Source organism: Pan paniscus, chromosome 4, assembly GCF_029289425.2.
Source record: "Pan paniscus chromosome 4, NHGRI_mPanPan1-v2.0_pri, whole genome shotgun sequence".
Classification (NCBI taxonomy): Eukaryota; Metazoa; Chordata; class Mammalia; order Primates; family Hominidae; genus Pan; species Pan paniscus.
In genome coordinates this window covers 20,897,907-20,916,518 of record NC_073253.2, presented here as the reverse complement: position 1 = coordinate 20,916,518, position 18,612 = coordinate 20,897,907, and the positions used below count along the sequence as shown (strand labels likewise).

At 34.4% G+C, this 18,612-nt stretch overlaps 1 protein-coding gene across 3 annotated transcripts in view; it reads right to left on the bottom strand.

Moving 5' to 3' along the window:
- KIAA0825 (KIAA0825 ortholog) overlaps window positions 1–18,612 on the bottom strand; it is a 462,297-nt gene that overhangs the window by 326,338 nt on the left and 117,347 nt on the right. The window contains exons 7-8 of one of the 3 annotated variants that reach the window (XM_063604394.1): window positions 8,251–8,412; window positions 581–675 (exon numbers count right to left, since the gene is read on the bottom strand). In XM_063604394.1, the coding sequence (XP_063460464.1) occupies window positions 581–675; window positions 8,251–8,412 (257 nt within the window). Of the gene's footprint in view, window positions 1–580; window positions 676–5,617; window positions 7,804–8,250; window positions 8,413–18,612 lie in introns of those variants that run through there. The other 2 variants (XM_055112203.2, XM_055112202.2) reach the window with 2 other exon arrangements.

Here is an 18,612-nt window from a genome sequence, read left to right as displayed (position 1 = left end):
TGTTCCTTAAGACAGAGAGAGGAGAATAAAGGCTCTGATTTCTCTGAAACTTCTATGCTCCATCAATGCCTTCCATGAGGTCTTCCATCAATGCCTTTAATTGGCTAAACCGTCCCAGAATCCGAAAGCAAGGGGGCCTGGAAAGTGTAATTCTCTACAATCTAGAGCAGAGCAGAGTGGTAACAGGTTTTGGGACCAAACAATCACAGGATGGGGATCAAAAATATGAGGCCAGTTCAGATGATTGTTTCCTTTTCCTTTTTAATCTCCATTTTCTCGCTATTCAACAATTATCTATAGCCCACATCCTCTAAGTGCAGACCCTGAGTCAGGATAATAACAAAGATCTCTTGACTTCCATCTCTCTATTCCTCCCATGGAATAGATTTTATATGAAGACAGCATCCCCACTAAAGTGAATTTTCATCAAAAACTTATAAGCCAATTTTCAACCCAAAATTGAAAAATTATTTTTTTGTAGCAAAGGGTAAAACTCAAGACATCTTGATTCATAATGGATTCACAGGCATATGATGATATTATATGTGAATTATAAAACACTTCTTTTTCCTTCACTTACCTCTTTTCCTGATAGCGATTGCTCGGAAGGAATATTGGTTTCGTTTGCTCTAGGTTTTTCCATTACAACTTCTCTATCGGATTTCTCCAAAATTCCTAAGCAATAGAAAAGAAAACAAACACACTAATATATATTGTTTAAAAAGCATACTAGATGTGATTTATAAATTCAGGTAAATATTAACTACGTAGAAAAGTTCTATCCACAGTACATACATACATATACACATCCACAAATAACAATATATAGAGAATATAGTCAAAAAGATGGAGGCTGATGTCACCATTACAATAATGACAGAATCAAGATAGATAGAGTCCTTTTTCACATAAAACTTGATGAAATCTACATCCCAATTACATTCATTTTTGATGTACATAAACGTATAATCTTCAAAATAAAGATTTTTGTCATTAGTTTATTTTCAGGTTGATAATGTAAGAGGACAAAATAAATATTATTTCCTTGTTCATTTAAAAAGTTAATTCTAAAGTACTATCTTTTAAAAATGGTGGTATTTCCTAGCATGTTAACTTCAAACAAAGAAGAAAAATACATAAACATCAGCATAACGAGAAAAATTATACCCTTAAGCATATCAACGATTCATTTAAAAAACACAAACTCTGAGACAGGCATAAAATAATCCCTAGTTCCGAAAATGGAAATATTTCCACAACTTTTGTTTTTTACAATTAAGAAACTCTTTTCCATGGGAAAAAAGAATTTGATCTATAAAAATGTAATAAATAACTACTCCAAGATAAATCTTTCTACTTTTCCAATAAGATTAGATTAATGATAATTTGATTCAGTATGAATAATTTAAGGTTTACTTTTTTTGGCTTAGACATGGTGTATGATGATGAATTCTATGTTATGATCTAACTTTTCTTTTTTCCCCACGATTTACCAAGAATCAATTTCTTTATGCCTGGGCAAAGCAAATTTCAAAATCTAACTGACTTTATCAGTAGGGATTCTGACCAATAGAGTCATCCAGTAGACGCATGTTTTCTTTTCCTAAATCTGGCTCTAAGAACTTAATTGTGAATGATTTCTAAGGAATACAGTTGATGAAATAGAAGTGTTTTGTTCTGATGTTAATTTCAACCATCTTGTGCATAAAGTGCGTTAAAGGTAAAAATTCCATTTGGTTGGCAATAACATCACTATTTTGGGAAATTTTATCAGAGTTTACATATTCTGAGGAAAAGTTTTCATCAACTCTAGTATTTCTTAATCATCTTTGGATTTGTGAACACTCTAAGAACATGATTAAAGTGACAGAACACTGCAAACAAAAATGCATAACATGACTGTATGGCAGGCACATGTGCATCACACACACACACACACACACACACACACACACACACACAAATTGGGGATTTCCAGGCCCTCTTGTAAATCTCATTAACTAATCCAATGGACTGCAGTTTAAGAATCCTATTCCATTTCTCAAGACACATCACAACACAGAGAGGGTTTTAGACTCAAACAGTGTTAGACCATTTAACTTAAAATGATTTTTATGGCTTGTATTTTATGATGTATTTTCAAGAAGATGGTGTTACAAATAAGGATCACTTCTAATTGAAATAAAATCCAGATTAGTCAAAGATTTTTAAATAAAGAAAAATGCAACTATAAGCTCATTAAAAGAAAATATGGAAATTTTTTTAAAAGATCCACATAGAGAAGACTTTTCAGGACATGAAATGCAGAAACCATAAAGTAAATGTGCACAACAAAAATACCATCAACTGTCAAAGTAGATATGACAAGCTGACTTGCCAATCTTTCTCAAAATGTCCACTTTCTGAAAATTAATAGTTTATTTTTTAGCAAAGTTTCCAGTTTACAAAAAAATTGAGCAGAAAGTACAGAAAGTTCACATATACTTCCTCCCTGCCCTCAGTTTCCTCTACTGTTAACATCTTGCAATATATGGTATATTTGTTACAGCTGGTAAACAAATATAAAAATATTATTATTAACTAAGTCTACAGTTTACATTAGGGTTCACTCTTTGTGTTGTGCAATTCTATGGGTTTTGCCAAACGTATAATGTCATGTACCCCCCATTACTCTGTCACACAGAATAGTGTCCATGCTTTAAAAATTCACTTTGCACCACTTACACATCCCTCCTCCCCATAACCCCACCCTGGTACCCACTAATCTATTTGCTGTCTTTATAGTTTTGCCTTTTTCATAATGTCATATAGTTGGAATCATATAGTATGTAGCCTTTTCACATTGGCTTCTTTCGCTTAGTGATATGCATTTAAGGTTCCTCCATGTCTCTTAATGGCTTGACATCTCATTTCTTTTTATCAATGAATAATATTCCATTGTATTGATGTACCAAAATTTGTTTATACATTCACCTACTGAAGAACATTTTAGCTGCTTCCAAGTTTTGGCAGTTATGAATAACACTGCTATAAACATTCCTGTGCAGGTTTTTGTACAGATGTAAGTTTTCAACTCATTTGGATAAATACCTACGATTGCAATTGCTGGATTGTATGGTAAAACTATGTTTAGCTTTGTAAGATACTGCCAAACTGTCTTCCAAAGAGCCTGTACCATTGTGCATTCCTAACAGCAATGAATGAGAGTTGTTCCACATCCTTGCCAGAATTTGGTGTTGTATGTGTTTTGGATTTTAGCCATTCTAATAGGTGTGTAGTGTCATCTTGTTTTAGTTTGCATTTTCCTAATGACATGATGTTGAGCATCTTTTCATATGCTTATTCGCCATCTGTATATCCTCTTTGGTAAGGTGTCTGTTCAGATCTTTTATGAATTTTTAAATTGGGTTGTTTGTTTTCTTGTTGAATTTTAAGAGTTCTTTGTATATTTTGGATACAAGTTCTTTATCATATATGTGTTTTGCAAATAGTTTTTTCTTAGTTTGTGGCTTATCTTTTCATCCTCTTTATGATCATGCCTGTTTATTTAGCAATTCTACTTTTGAAATTTACCATCCAGATATAGTCGTGTACATATAAGAAATAATTAAGGAAATTTGCCATATAATGTTTTGTGGTAGCAAATGAAGAGAGAAAAAAACCCTAACTGTCCATCAATGAATAACTGGTTAAATTATGATACATGCACCAATGGAAAACTATTCCTCTAGTAGAAATAACAAGGTGTTTCTACATTTTCTAAATTGTTATAAAAGAGAATTTCTACATAGTATGACAAAATTTTGAGTTATTTTTAACATGGAGGTATGTATGAAGTAGTTACTCTTTCATCCTATTTAAAAGTTTTCAGTTTTTTAGAACAGAAAAATAATAAAGATCAAGTTGTTAATGACAAGAAGGGACAAAGTTGGATTCTGAATGTCACTTTACTTTTCTATAGATAGCTCATTTAGAAGGTATTTACTTTGGAAAAATAATACTAGATTGAAGTATAAGCTTTGCAGATCTGTTTCTGGAAGTAACTGTCTGCTATTGTGTAGCTATAGTTTAAGACTTACAGAAAAAGTTAATTATCTTGTATTTATCATTTCACTCCCAAATACATTATGTTTATTCACTCAAAGTAATGTGCTCAGATGTTTATACAAACCATCTGCCTATATTCAAGATGACTAAGGAAAAAAAGAAGCTTTCCAAGATTCCTCTTGCTGGTGAGCAATTCTACAGTAAGATATAGAAAATGAATTATGAAGCAATTATGATAGCCTTTAAAATATAATCCCTCTCCCCCAAATTAAAATGGGTTAAAAAAAACTTAATTCTGTACAGGGAAGCAAAAGTTATCATCTTTAGATAGGATTACTAGCATGGGATCTACACTAATGTGATATATTCTGGATTTAACAAATTGTGGCATTTTTACATTTGTTTGGAATTCAAAATGGTCAATGTTGAAATTTGGCAATGTAAAACTCTATGAACTCTAAACATTTGATGAATTATTTCATATATTTTAAAAATGTATTTAAAATCTATACACTTATTATCATTGTCTAGAGAAGGTAGCCCACTTTCGGCTCATCACTGTAAAATATAGTTATTTGCATGCAGTCAATACTGGTTTCTTTAAAAGCATGCCTAGATTAAGAACCTCAGAAGAGTGCAGAGGGTCACAAGAATGCCAGCTGCTCAATAGCTTCCCCTACAGAGTTCTTTGTGGTTCATTTTATACTTCTGGTTAGTTTCTACACTGCCGCTTTCTTTCATAGAGAGTAGAGGTTGGCAGTACTTCCCTGTGACATCCACTTTCACACCCAAATTGGTGTTCATAGGTTCCCATTGTGTGCACTACAAAGCAACTTGCCTTGTTGGCAGCTCTAAGTGGGAACTACAAGTCTTTCTTTTCTTCACTGTTCTTTTTCTGGCTCACAAGCAACCTCCCACCAAAAGCTGAATCTGTAGAAGAGACTACATCCAAGAGATAATACCATGAAAAAGTATGAAGAGAAACCCAGGTGGCCACCTTGCAAATTTCCAATGTGGAAGCCTTCGACCTCTCTGCCCAAGAAACAGCTAAAGTCCTAGTGTAATGAGCTTTACAAACCCTAGGAGCCTCTTTACCTTAACTACATACGCCTCCCTAATACAATCCCTTAACCATCTAGCTAAGGAACTCTTAGAAGCCATTTGACCCCTCTTAAGACCCCCTAAGAGTACAAACAATCTTTCAGAAGATCTGAAATCTTTGATTCTTCTGAGACAAACCCTAAGTGTTCTTCTTACATCCAATTGAAGCAGCCATTGCTCTTTGTCATTGCTGGGGCTAAAGAAAAATGAGGGCCAAGAAGCCTCCTGGTTTAGATAAATCTCAGATGCCACCTTTGGAAAAATTGAGGAATTGCCCAAAGAACAACTTTATTCCAAAGAAGCATTAGAAATGCCCCATAAATCAAATCCACGGCCACTCCATAAGATATCATCACCTAATACAGTAAGGCACCACAACAGTCAAATAATGTCCTATCATTTTTTGAAGTGACAAAAATAGAAAACCATTGAATCATGACCAAACAAAAGCAAATAATGACAAAATATCTTTTCTTTCTCAGAAAATATTTATTATATCTCTACAAAATCTCTTGTCTACAATCAAATTACTGACAGAATGGCCAATTTGGCTAAGTCTACAATATAATAGTAAACATCAAAGTAAAAAGTAAAATATTTGGTTAATTATTTTTATATTTTCTCTATGTGATGTTAAGTGTCTGGACATTTTTTAAAAATCTGCACAATGAAAAAAAAGCCCTCATTTTTCATCTGTTCATATGTTTGGGTTACATAGACATCGTAGGCAACTCTTTCCAAGATCTTTATTAGCAAAATATGCTCCAATCAAAATAAACATGCAGGAAACCAAATGACTTCCTCTCTATTTTCCCCCCTATTCTCTTCCTCACCAGATTTCTAAGCAAAACTTAACTATCAGGAATACCCAATAGTTAAGATATAGTTGGCTTCCTTAATCATCCATTTCAAGGAGTCTTTTCCTTCCTGATTTAAGAAACCAATGCTTTTGATAAGAATTGATTAACTTGGATACACTGAATAAAACATTTAAGATTTTTCTTGACAATTTCCCTCAAGATCATTCTTCTCAGGAATCTATTTACATAAAGCTGTGTCACATTAAATCAATCTTGGCTTTGCGACCAAAAAAATATGAATTTCAACAAAGAAGACTACATATATCACAAGGAGACGTTCTAGTACTTAGACACTTCTTATACTTGCCCCTTGAAATTCCTTCTACATCCTGTGTTTGATAATCCACAAATGTGTTCATATAGTTCACTATTATTAACATGATATTGAAGTTGCTTTTATCTGCCTTACTGCTTATAAGATGACACATTTGCAACAGTATATTGTGGCAAATTATGTATTTGCTCTGTTGACTTTCATTCACAAATGGTAACCATTGCTCTCAAATATCCAGCATTTGCAAGTCTCCACATTGCCTCATCTTAATCTAATGGAATTGAATCACCTTTTTCAAAATTGTTATTTTCCCTAAAGTCAGCATGCCAAATCTATGCTTCAATTCTTGGCCATTTCAGTGTTACATCTTTATAATACCTCCTAACGCAATTCTAATTTTGAATTTATGCTGACTTTAAGAAGAATAAAGTTCACAAAACTGACTTAATTCCCAAGAGTCTAGCCTAGGACTAATACAAGATGATTCAAATTGGGTAGAAGCCTAGATGTTTTGAAGTTCATTCTGTTTCTTGATGCATACCTCAGAAAAGGTCTGTTAGAGATGTAGATGAGAGATGACAAATCTTAGCCAGGCACGGTGGATGAGTACCAACTCCAATGTCAACTGTTCCAGGAACCAATATGTCAATCAATAATTAGGATATCATATTTCTCTATTCAGACCTCTGTTTGACCTCACAGTCAAACTCTATCTAAAAGACGTTTTAAGGGTCCCATTCTCTCCTAATTAAATCTTTGGCTTTTTTTTTGTTTTTTTTTTTTTGGGGGGTTTTTTTTTGGGTTGGCTTCAGAAATCTATAGTCCATCTTTATTTTTTCTTCAAATTCTCTCCAAATTTGAAAAAGTAACCTATGTTATTTATTTTATAATATAACAGTGTTACCTAAATTTCACCTGAAACAAAGAAGGCCAGTAAACTATGTTTAATGTAAAACAAAATCCAACCCTATAACTTTTGTGACATTATTTATGTGGGCAAAGTAAGTAAAGGAATACAAGAGTAAACATAATAAGTGAAAATAATTTTACCAAGAGATCGGTTTTGGGGATTAAATTTTTCAGACTAATTGTTAATCACTTGCTTCCTTCACTTTTTTTTGCAGATGCAGCAAATATATATATATATATTTACACTCCTTAGAATGGCATATGGTATCACGTAAAGGAGAACTTTGTATATTTCATTCTGAGGAAAATGAAAATTTTTATAAATATAGATATGATAACAGAGAACATACCTCAACCATTATACCTTTGAATTTTACCTTTAATGTTGGAAATATTATTCAGTACACACAGCATGGCTTTTTTCAAAGGGATTTTGTTAAGACTAAACTAAAAACAATATATTCCATAATTATAATTACTATTTTAACAACTCACATTTATTGATCGTTTATGATATACTAGACATTTTCTTAGGTATTTTATTTTCACTGTCATTTAATTCTCACAACCCTATATAACATTATAACATATCGAAATCTGAAGCATCTAATCCTGAAAGAAAACAAAGAGAAAATTAATGTAGTCCTACATCATTATTTTGAAGGTGAGAAAATTCAGGTCTAAGGAGACTATATGTTCTGCTCAAGATCATCTGGGTGCTAGGAGCAAAAGAAAAGATACTAGACCACCCAGTCTGCTTATTCTTTCCATAGGCTAGTTGTGTTTCTTTGAAAAGAAAAATTGACCTAATTTTAGCTAAAAATTATCCAGAATTGATGTATGATGCTTTGTCAATTAGAATTAAGGAACTTGCCAAGCATGAAGGATAAAAATGTGTGCATTTTTATATATAATGCATGGTGTGCATTATACTGAATGCTTATTTAAAGAATTCTTTCATGTGTGTTTTTTTCAAGTAATCGTTTTCATTCAAAGCAGCAGGAAGCAAAAACACAGAGAAATTATAGATTTACAAATTTAAACAAAAGAGGATATTACCTGAAGTATTCCTGGTTATCTTGAGTGATAAAAGTATTTCGTCAAACAATTCTTGAACACCTTTCTCCAGTTTCATAAAGGATTTTATGAGCTGCGATAAGAATTCGACTTTGTCTAAAGGGAGAGAGAAGTTTCTTCCTTTCTGTGGGCATTCAGGAGTAACTGTGAAAAGAAAAGATCAATACTGTCATACATTTTATTTACCTTCTTAGTAAATATTAGAATGATCTGTGTGATTCCATAAACCATATAAAAACTAACAAGTTCCTCCATAATTAAACCAAATTAGTTCATTAAGAAATACATATAAAATCTCCTAGGAGTATCTTTTCTTCTGGGAAGCTGGAGATGAATATTCTGTTTCAGGCAAATATAGCAATTAAATAATTAGATCGATTCTCAGAGTTATAAATAGAAATTTGATTTCTTGTAAAATCACATCTTACGCAATTCTGCTTTTTTTTTTTTCAGTCTGGCATAACTTAAATCTAATGACAAGGAAATATTACACAAACCCAAATTGAGGGACAGTCTACAAAATAACTGGTCTGTACTTTGTGAGGAAGTACAAAGGCCAGGAAATGACCTAGTCTAAAGGAGTCTAAATAGACATTAAGTAAAACTGAAATTAATACATAATCAGCATTTTATTTTCATATAAAAGACATTCTTGGGATAATTTGGTGAAATCTGACTGAAGTCTACTATGCAATGCTATTACTGTATGACTTAATTTCCCGATTTATATAGCTGTATTGTGGTTAAGCAAGAGAATGTCTTTGTCTTTAGGAGATACACACTGAAATACATAAGAGTGTCTGCGGACTATTTTCAGTTCAAGAAAAAATAAAATTTTGCAAAGAAAGAGAGAGAGAGAAAGCAAAAGTGGAAATGTGGTCAGATATTAACATTTGGGAAATTTGAATGTAAAGGAATTCTTTGTATTATCCTGGCAACCTTTTTGTAAGTCTGAAATTAAAATAAATATTTTACAAAACACTATATTAAAGATACACTCTTTAAGACCTTATAAGTGTTGTTCCTATCATTAAAAAAAGCAAATTAAGGTAGCTATTGAATCTAGGCTACATAATTCATGAAGTCATGTTTAAAAATAACTTGTCTAAATAATTGTGATATCTATTATTTGCGTAAGAACAATACAACTTAAAGGTTGTTTTTTTTGCCCTCTTATGATTATGCTACTAGTAAAGTCACACTATCATTTTAATATGATAATAAAATTCCTTTATACTCTTCAAGAGTATGGAGAATAATTCACTTATTTCATGTTCTTAACTCTAATTTGTTGCTTTCATTTTAGATTACATCACTAAATGGTCTTTTTGACCAAGTTTTAAAGGATTTAAAAGAATCCTTTCTTTATTAATGCCTTTTCTTAAAACATATTTAAGAGATAGCTTGAAGCTTAATCATAAATTGGAAAATTTGTAAACTCCTACAAACTTAGCACAAAATGCCTTTGGAGACAAAATACAAGTGCTATTCAAAAACTGTATAGGGTCTGACAATTCCATGGGAAAAAAGATTACCTTCATCACATGGATGGTAGAAGGAAGATTCCAGAAATCTAACAATTTTATGGCTATTCCACTTCACTTCAGTGAAACTTTAAAATGTTAGCATCAAACTTGTAGTCCTATAATAGTCTTTCACTGAGGACCAAAAATGTCATGATCTCTTTGCAGGTACTATGAGAAAGAGCTGTCTACCAACTTAGACTGTAAAATTTAGTACTGTTCTGAAACAGTAAAAAGGTTTTTAAAAATCTGCAAGTAAATACAAAAACTCTGTTTCATCTCTAAGTTGACGTTAGCACAATATACATGAAAATCTAACTCACATCTACTGTTCTTCTATGGGCATGTTAGAGAACACAAGTATGTATAGGCAGCATATACAACTAAGGCTTCGCCAGAAATATTATGCCCCAAAATGAAAAGAGAACACATATATTATGTTTTATTTAGTTGGTACTTGATTCCCATTTGGTCTATTTGACTTATCTTAAGCTTTGCTTATGTAGATGAGTGGCTATTTTAACCTTCTAAACCTTAAATTTCCTTTTGGACCTAAAATGTTTATAAACCAAATTTTCAAAGGCTTTAAGAATCCCTCCTAATTCTTTACTAGGAAAGGCCGCTCAATAGTTTCACTAGAAATTAAGCATGTTTAAGAAGTCTTTATCTGGCTCAATTCCAAATTGGAAGTCTTGTGAATATTTATAAAGTAAGCAAAGAAACACCGCATGAAGAATCTTTAAGAGTCAAAATTATATAAGAGTGCTTGCTACTTGCTGACAATTATGCGAGGTCTGAGGATTCTAGATGAAAAGGTCTTACTTTCATGACCTGGATTTAGAAGAATCTTGTATTCCAGGAATACAACAATCGTGAAAAGTAAATCTTCTTTGAATTCAGTGAATCTTTATAACTAAATAATGTAAGAGGACAGAATGAAATATATGACCTAAATCTAATCATTTTTTTGTCCCAAACAACCAATGATTATGGGAGCTGCCCATTAATTAGCAGTCCTTATTTCCTATTACTATCAGCTCAGTGTTCTCCCAAGGGGTATTGCACAGGTTCTCAATTTATGGGGAAAATAATTCTGTGATAAATTCATTTTGTGAAAGGCCAGTTAAAGGGAAATTAAGCACAAAGGATGAAGTAGCATTTCCCAAACTTATTTGACTTATTTTACCTCACAGTATCTCATAGGACTAGTGTCCTAATCATCACATCTTCACTCATGATTTCTATCTGCCTAAGCATATGTTTCTCTGTCCCTTAAACTCTTATTGTTAACAAAATTAGGAAAGAGTTTCTCCCAGCAGAAATTCCTTTGACCATCTCCTTTGCTAAATTAATCTCCTTTCCGCATTTTTCAGTATTATTTGTTTGCTCCTCCCCTCTAAGTTACCTCTCCAGAAAACATTATCTGCCAGCCTGGGCAACATGGCAAACCCCATCTCTACAAAAAATACCAAAACAAACAAACAAACAAACAAACAAATTAGCTGGGCGTAGTGGCGTGAGCCTGTAGTTCCAGCTACTCAGGAGGCTGAGGTGGGAGGATCACCTGAGCCCGGAAAGTGGAGCTGCAGTGAGCCGAGATTGCGCCACTGCACTCCAACCTGGGCCACAGAGTGGGACCCTGTCTCAAAAACAAAACAAAACAAAAAACAAAACAAAACCAAAAAATGGCTCCATCTCGGCTCACTGCAACTTCTACCTCCCGGGTTAAAACGATTCTCCTGCCTCAGCCTCCTGAGTAGCTGGGATTACAGGCACTCGCCACCAAACCCGGCTAATTTTTTGTGTTTTTAGTAGAGACGGTATTTCTCCATGTTGCCCAGGCTGGCCCTCCTCGGCCTCCCAAAGTGCTGCGATTACAGGCGTGAGCCACGGCGCCCTTCTGAAAACTTTTTGGATACAATCAATCCAGGAGTTCTTCCCCCACTAAGCCAACCTGGCCTTTATTTATTTATTTAAATCACTATGGAACTGCTGTGCTTCAAAGTTTTGGACATACATGTTTACACACAGGCAACTCTGTCTGGCCTGCTGCTAACCATTGCTGTAAAATATCTGACATAATAACTATTACTTGGCTATGATGAGCTCTATGATTCTTAGGAAATACACAGTTCTCCTAAATCCCCAAAATATTATAAAGATAAAATTAAATTTTCATTTTAGAGAAAGTATTTAATTTACCATCAACTAGATGAGTAAGCCCACGTAAATAATGAGGAGATAGTTGAGGGTTTTTTCTTTATATATAATTTTAATAAGAATTTTTCTAATATGCAATATAAAATATTCTGCTTTATTATTTAGTGTATTTAAAACAATTACGTTTTTCCTCATGAGAGAGTTATAATGAAAGTTATTTATTTCTATGCCACACTCAGGGACTAATGTTTGTCCCTCTGTTAAAGGGCATTTCTCAAATTGCTTTCATTTTAGATTATATGAAAAGGGTTCTATGACCAAATAAGCTTGGGAAATACTACATACTGAATTCTTCTTAAAGTAATTCACAAGACTAATTACTATATTAAAGTCTCTATTTCCTGCCATAATAAAGTAATAACTTTCTAAACTTAGTGTTTCTCAAACGTTTTCGAGCAATGAACACCAGTTTATCAACACAGATCTACTCACTTCTGAGATATTCTCAAAAACAGCTGTGTGGGGGACACTGCTCTGGATTCCTCTACAACTTGAGTATTTATATCTGCTTTATAGATTTTCCTTTCATTGTTAGACCTTTTGCTGCGGGTTCTTGTTGTTGGTTGTATGGATGACTTTACCAGTACCCTCTTCCACTTGTAAACCACTGCTTCTAACATTATCATAGTATTTTTGCAGACCCCTTTAAGAAACTAAGGAAAGTCTTCTAAAGCCTCCTAGACCTTCTCATTGAATTCAATTCATGTAGTCACAGTGTGAAGGCTAAACAGAACCACCTGAAGTCCATCTTTGGCTCTCACAGGGCAGTATGGTTCAGGATCTTCTGTAGCATTAAAAATGCAAATTTTTGGATCTTCTCCAGAATTAATGAATCAGCATCTCTACGGGATGAAGCCCAGAAATATTACTTTTGAGCAAGTGTCCCAAGTGAGTCTTTTGTATGCTAGAGTTTGAGACTCCTGTCTGAGGGGTTCATGAGCTTTAGATAAAAACCCTTGTGGGTTAAAAATCACTCTCTAAGCATCAAAAAAACTAGATTTGGGTCTCAGAAGTCAACCAAAAAGTTGCTATTGCATAAAACACCAGTGACTTAAAAAAAAAAAAAAAAACAAACTCCACTTTTTTGGCTAGGCATGGTGGCTCACACCTGTAATCCCAGTACTTTGGGAGGCTGAGGTGGGTGGATCACCTGAGGTCAGGAGATCGAGATCAGCCTGGCCAACATGGCGAAACCCTGTCTCTACTAATAATACAAAAATTAGCCAGGCGTGGTGGTGTGCACCTGTAGTCTCAGCTACTTAGGAGGCTGAGGCATGAGAATCACTTGAAACCGGGAGGCAGAGGTTGCAGTGAGCCGAGATCATGCCATTGCACTCCAGCCTGAGTGACACAGAGAGAGACTCTGCCTCAAAAAAAAAGAAAAGGAAGTCTAACTAGTAGCTAGAAAATCATGGAGGACCTGCAGGCATTGTTTTTATCCACTTTTTCCATGTCAAGAAATTTATGACTTTTTTACTTTTAGAAGAAGTATGGAACATCTGTAGGACATTTCTAAGAATATAGCCTACATATTTGCCCTGGGCAAAAGAAGAACTGCTGTTAGGAAAAAAACCTAAAGAATAGTTGAAGTTCCTTAGACACAGTCAACACAAGTGTAAAATGATTTCCATGAGGCCAAAGACTATATCCAGCTTATTTGCCATAGTATCGCAGAACTCAGCATAATCTCATACAAAGTAGGTACTCAAAACACTGATTAAAAAAACAAAGTGAATGAAATCCCATCGATCCTAGAAATAGTTAGGTTCAGGCCAGAACAAAGTAAGATTTTATACCAAAACCTAAAATGTATTCTTTAAAACAATAAATAATTACAGATGTTTTTAAGTTCATAAATAAATATCTACAATATTCTATAAACATTCCTTATAGTATTCTGTTTGACAAAATAAATTTGAAGATTACTTCCAAAATAGAAAGCATGTGCAAAAGGCTGTAAAAAGAATGATGGGCTGGGAACTTGATAGAGTATATTGATAATATTTTTTCTAAAATATGACTTTTGTGTGTTAAAAAAATAAAATATACTTTAGGAAAAAGAAATTTCACCATAAAAGGTGCGCACAGATATTTACAAAACTGTTACCCTACATTTTTAAAAAAGTCTTCTTCTCTGTCTATATATATTTGTAAATATATATATAGGTATTATAGATATGTGTCTAGATATATATATACATACACATATCTATAGGCGTATCACACGTAAAGAATATAGACTACAGATTATACACTTAAAGGTGTTAAATGTTAGTTATACCTAGTTCAAGTATTAACCCCATTCTCTTCTAGCAAAATTTAGGACATTGAAAATAAATCTAGAGGGACATTAGGTCTCCTCACATTTGATCTGCAACAAAGCAGCATTTGAAATAAATATCAAAGTCCAGCTAAATCAGACAAACCATAAAAATACAGGTAGTGGCTGCAAGCACACATATTATTTTCCAAAGCTATTAGCAACAGAATTCTTATTAATAATAGTGGTAAGATACAAGAGAAAATGAGAAGCTACACAATCAGATACTCTGGAGCTGGAGGATCAGTATAATAGGATAAAAGGTGCTCATTTCAGTTTTCCCAAGAAAAACGAACATTAGCCACCCTATTATTGACTGTAAATGGATCCATTTTCAGTGAAGAGGTATTCTCAGTGCCACCAGACAAGCGACGTAAAAAGAGGTGACACACAAAAGCTACTGAAAGTCTTATTATTCCAGGTGAAATTTATGACATAATACAAATGGAAGATCTTCGCTCCAGTAAAGAAAATTTTTAAAGAATATTATAATATGAAGTCAGCAGGGACCATGTAGGAACAAACAATAAGCAGTACTTCTCCCAGGACCCAAGTCACTTCCTGAGAGGAAGTGGGACTCCAGAGCCCACTAAATGGATAGCAGTGGTCTGAAGAAGCACTGGGCCTCCTCAAATGCTCGGTTCCATGGAGCCACAGCAGGGGAAAGAACAGAACGCAAACACCATGATCCTGAGTTTGTAAAGGGTCTTCTGTGTCACTAGTAGCTAGAAAATCATGGAGGACCTGCAAGCATTGTTTTTGTCATGAACACTAAGATGAAATTGAAACTGTTTTTCCCCTTTTCTTGAGGAATTATTGTTATAACTTTTACTTATTTGGAGAACTTATATGACTAGAAAAGAATTTGGGATAAAAGTACGACAAGGAATATTTACACCTTAGTTTGCAGAACTGAATTTCTTACTTCTCATCTCTTTTGAGGAGGCTTCCGTATGTACCACCCAATATACACAAGGTAAAACTTTGAAATAAATTGAGTGAATAAATGAGTAAATAAATGATTAAAAGAATGAAATGAATATCTATGAAGTTAAGTGAAAATGTAACCCAACACAAGCTGAATATGTGAAAATTCAGATAACCCACAGATAAGTGTCAGGAACCCTCTTCTAAATGGTGAGAGAATGAAACTTAAGGAAACTGAGCCTCATGAATGTAAATGAATCTGATTTTGAATTTAGAAAACATTTAACTCTTAGAAGCTAAAAGTTGGACTCCTCCTCCTCTCTCTGTCTTTCCCCACTTCTGGTGTCGCCATCCCACCACCAATTTTATCATATGTTTATTTATACCATTGTTACCCGAAGCACAGAGGTGGCATAGCGGAGGGGCTAACACACAGAAGCTGTAGCCAGATGGCTTGGCTTCAAATCTGGGCACTGTCCCTACTACCAGTATGACTTTGGACAAATTACTTAGTCTCTTTATGTCTCAATGGTATACGAGTTAACACAGAACTGTTCTTGGGAGGTAGTACTTGCTATACAAATGTTAGATTTTAGTCTCATCTCCTCTGAGAAACCTGCCCTCAGACCCCAAGCCAGGTCAGGGTTTTGTTCTCCATGCTCCTTCCTATTTTGCCTTGCACAACCCTTCATTTTAGCATTTACCATGTCACATTACAATGGTTAGTTTGAAAGTTGTCTCTTAAACTTTAAACTCCTTATAGGCAGAGATCTTTTTTCCCCATGATTGCATTCCCATTATCCATCACAGTGCCTATATGAATGAATGGCTTCAAAATGGTACATTTGGGGTATCATTAGTGAGTGTTAGAGACAAAATCAACTGCTTTTAACTTATTTTAATTGGCTTTCTCCCCCTCCATTGTAAACATGCTTCTTTTAGTAAAATACTAAATGAGTTTCACATTAATTACTGTATGACAATTTTGACAGGAAATATTTTGGAGAGAAATAATGATAAACACCGTATCAGAGACCTATTTCACTATAAACTACTTTAAATATTAACTGTTATTTAATTGACTCCATCTCTAAGGTTAACATTCATGAAGTTGAATGGCAGCCCCACTCCAAGACCTTCCATTGCATCTTTACAGCGTCAGTTCTTCAAAACACTGGTTTTGTTTGTGTATGTGCATGTGATCATCATCTTTTAGAATCTAATATAAGCTATGCATCTATGTTCATAGAAGGATGTTTTGCATATAATTCCAAGAGGTTCTCAGGCCTTAGAGTTTTCCTGATCATCTGGCTAAGGCCCTCTGCCTTGATCTGGTCTGACTTTATCAGAAATAGACCCTATAAATCTCCCTCTCATTCAAGAGACCTGTAGTTTCTAGAAGTTTCTACTTCCCTTTGCAAGAATAAGTGCTTTCCAGCTTCCATCTCAGAAATTCATCACTCTTCCCATTTCATAAAACTAAATATCTTAACACATTTACACAGATAATTCTCTTAGCCTATTACAATATAGGCCTTGGGTAAGGTGATGTGATATACTGAAAAATAACTAACGGTGTCACCCTTTCAGGAATTTAGACAAATACACTGATTAGCACAAAGTAGCAATTGCTTCCATAGAGGTACATGACAACCAAAATATGTATTAGAGAGACTGAATTGCTAGTACATACAATATCTGCATTTGTTGTTGTTGTTGTTGAGACGGAGTCTTCCTCTGTCTCCCAGGCTGGAGTGCAGTGGCGCAGTCTCAGCTCACTGCAAGCTCCACCCCGCCGGGTTCACGCCATTCTCCTGCCTCAGCCTCCCTAGTGTCTGGGACTACAGGCGTCTGCCACCACGCCCGGCTAATTTTTTGTATTTTTATTAGAGACGGGGTTTCACCATGTTAGCCAGGATGGTCTCAATCTCCTGACCTTGGGATCTGCCCGCCTCGGCCTCCCGAAGTGCTGGGATTACAGGGGTGAGTCACCGCGCCCGGCCAATATCTGCATTTTTTATACCTTCTTTCTCTGATCTAGTTGTTGCACTAAAATTTGCACCCATTGATAGGAGTAGTAATCATGATCTAAAAAGAGGTAGATGTATAGACAGAGAGAACCCCTGGGTTTGAAATATTTCCTCCCAACCCACTGAAAGGCCCCACGTGACAGGGAGGTTTTCTATTTCCTTTGGAGGGGTCCAGACAGTAAATATCCTCTTGTTTCACATACCAAGAGAAACCTAAGTGGCTAAAAAGGGTGAAGATAGAGTCACCCTGAAGCTATTCTTCTGGGTCAGTGAGAAAAACTGAAAAGACACTGCTTCTATTCTTACCCTTTTATGATTCCCAGGCCAATGCTGGCTCCACTGGATGTTACCTAAACTTACTGCTCAATGATAACAAAATTCTCCCACACTCCATTCCCTCTTCTCTGGCAAAACCTGTCAGTATTACATTAGCAAGAAATCTGACTTCTTGCTCATTTCCCAAGGGTATAATACTCTTGTCCCTCTCCTATATTCAATCCTTCTTTTTTTTTTTTTTTTTTTTTTTTTGACTGAGAACATGAGAGAGAATATCTAACTACTGATGTGGCCAGTTTAGGCCACTGTTAGTTGAAGATGCTAATCAAAGAATGGCTTACATTTGAATTCAGCCAAAACTGAGAACTGTATTCAGGGCAAATTTCTGAATATTTTTCAGCTGACTTTTGTTTTATGCTGGTTTAACTCCCAGTTGTAAATACTTAGATATGCTTAGATATGCTGACACTTTGAGGGAACATCCTAATAAAAAGACATCTCTAGTGTGATAAAATGGGTTTTAAATTTTAAGTACTATATGCTAATGGTACATTATTAATGAAAATATCTTCCTAGTATCCCTTTCTTGGTCTCAAATTTTGCAAGAGTTCAGTTAATTATATCTCTTATCATATGTGTTACTTTCTCGCATCATGACCAAAAATTAACCTGTAGAAAAAACTTAAAACTCAGTTAACAATTCATTTTTACTATAGCCTAAGATTGAACCTGAGAATTTATATTTCATTTTTAAAGGAATATGCCGTGACAGAGAAGTTACATTATCAGCTCTTAATATAACATGTTAAAAATTAATTTTAAAAATTTAGCACTCAAATAAAATTAATGCCATCATCAAAAAGATGGATTTCAGTTAAGACATCTGCTGAGTGTGCTTCCTAATACACTTTCCAACTGAATCACAGCCTTTTAAAAGAGGTGGCACGTTTTTCCTCCTCTATAATGAAAAATAAAGAAAACATTCTCTTCACACTTTTTTTATCAGGTAGGAAAATTATAATGCCCATGAATGTATGTTAAAATGAAT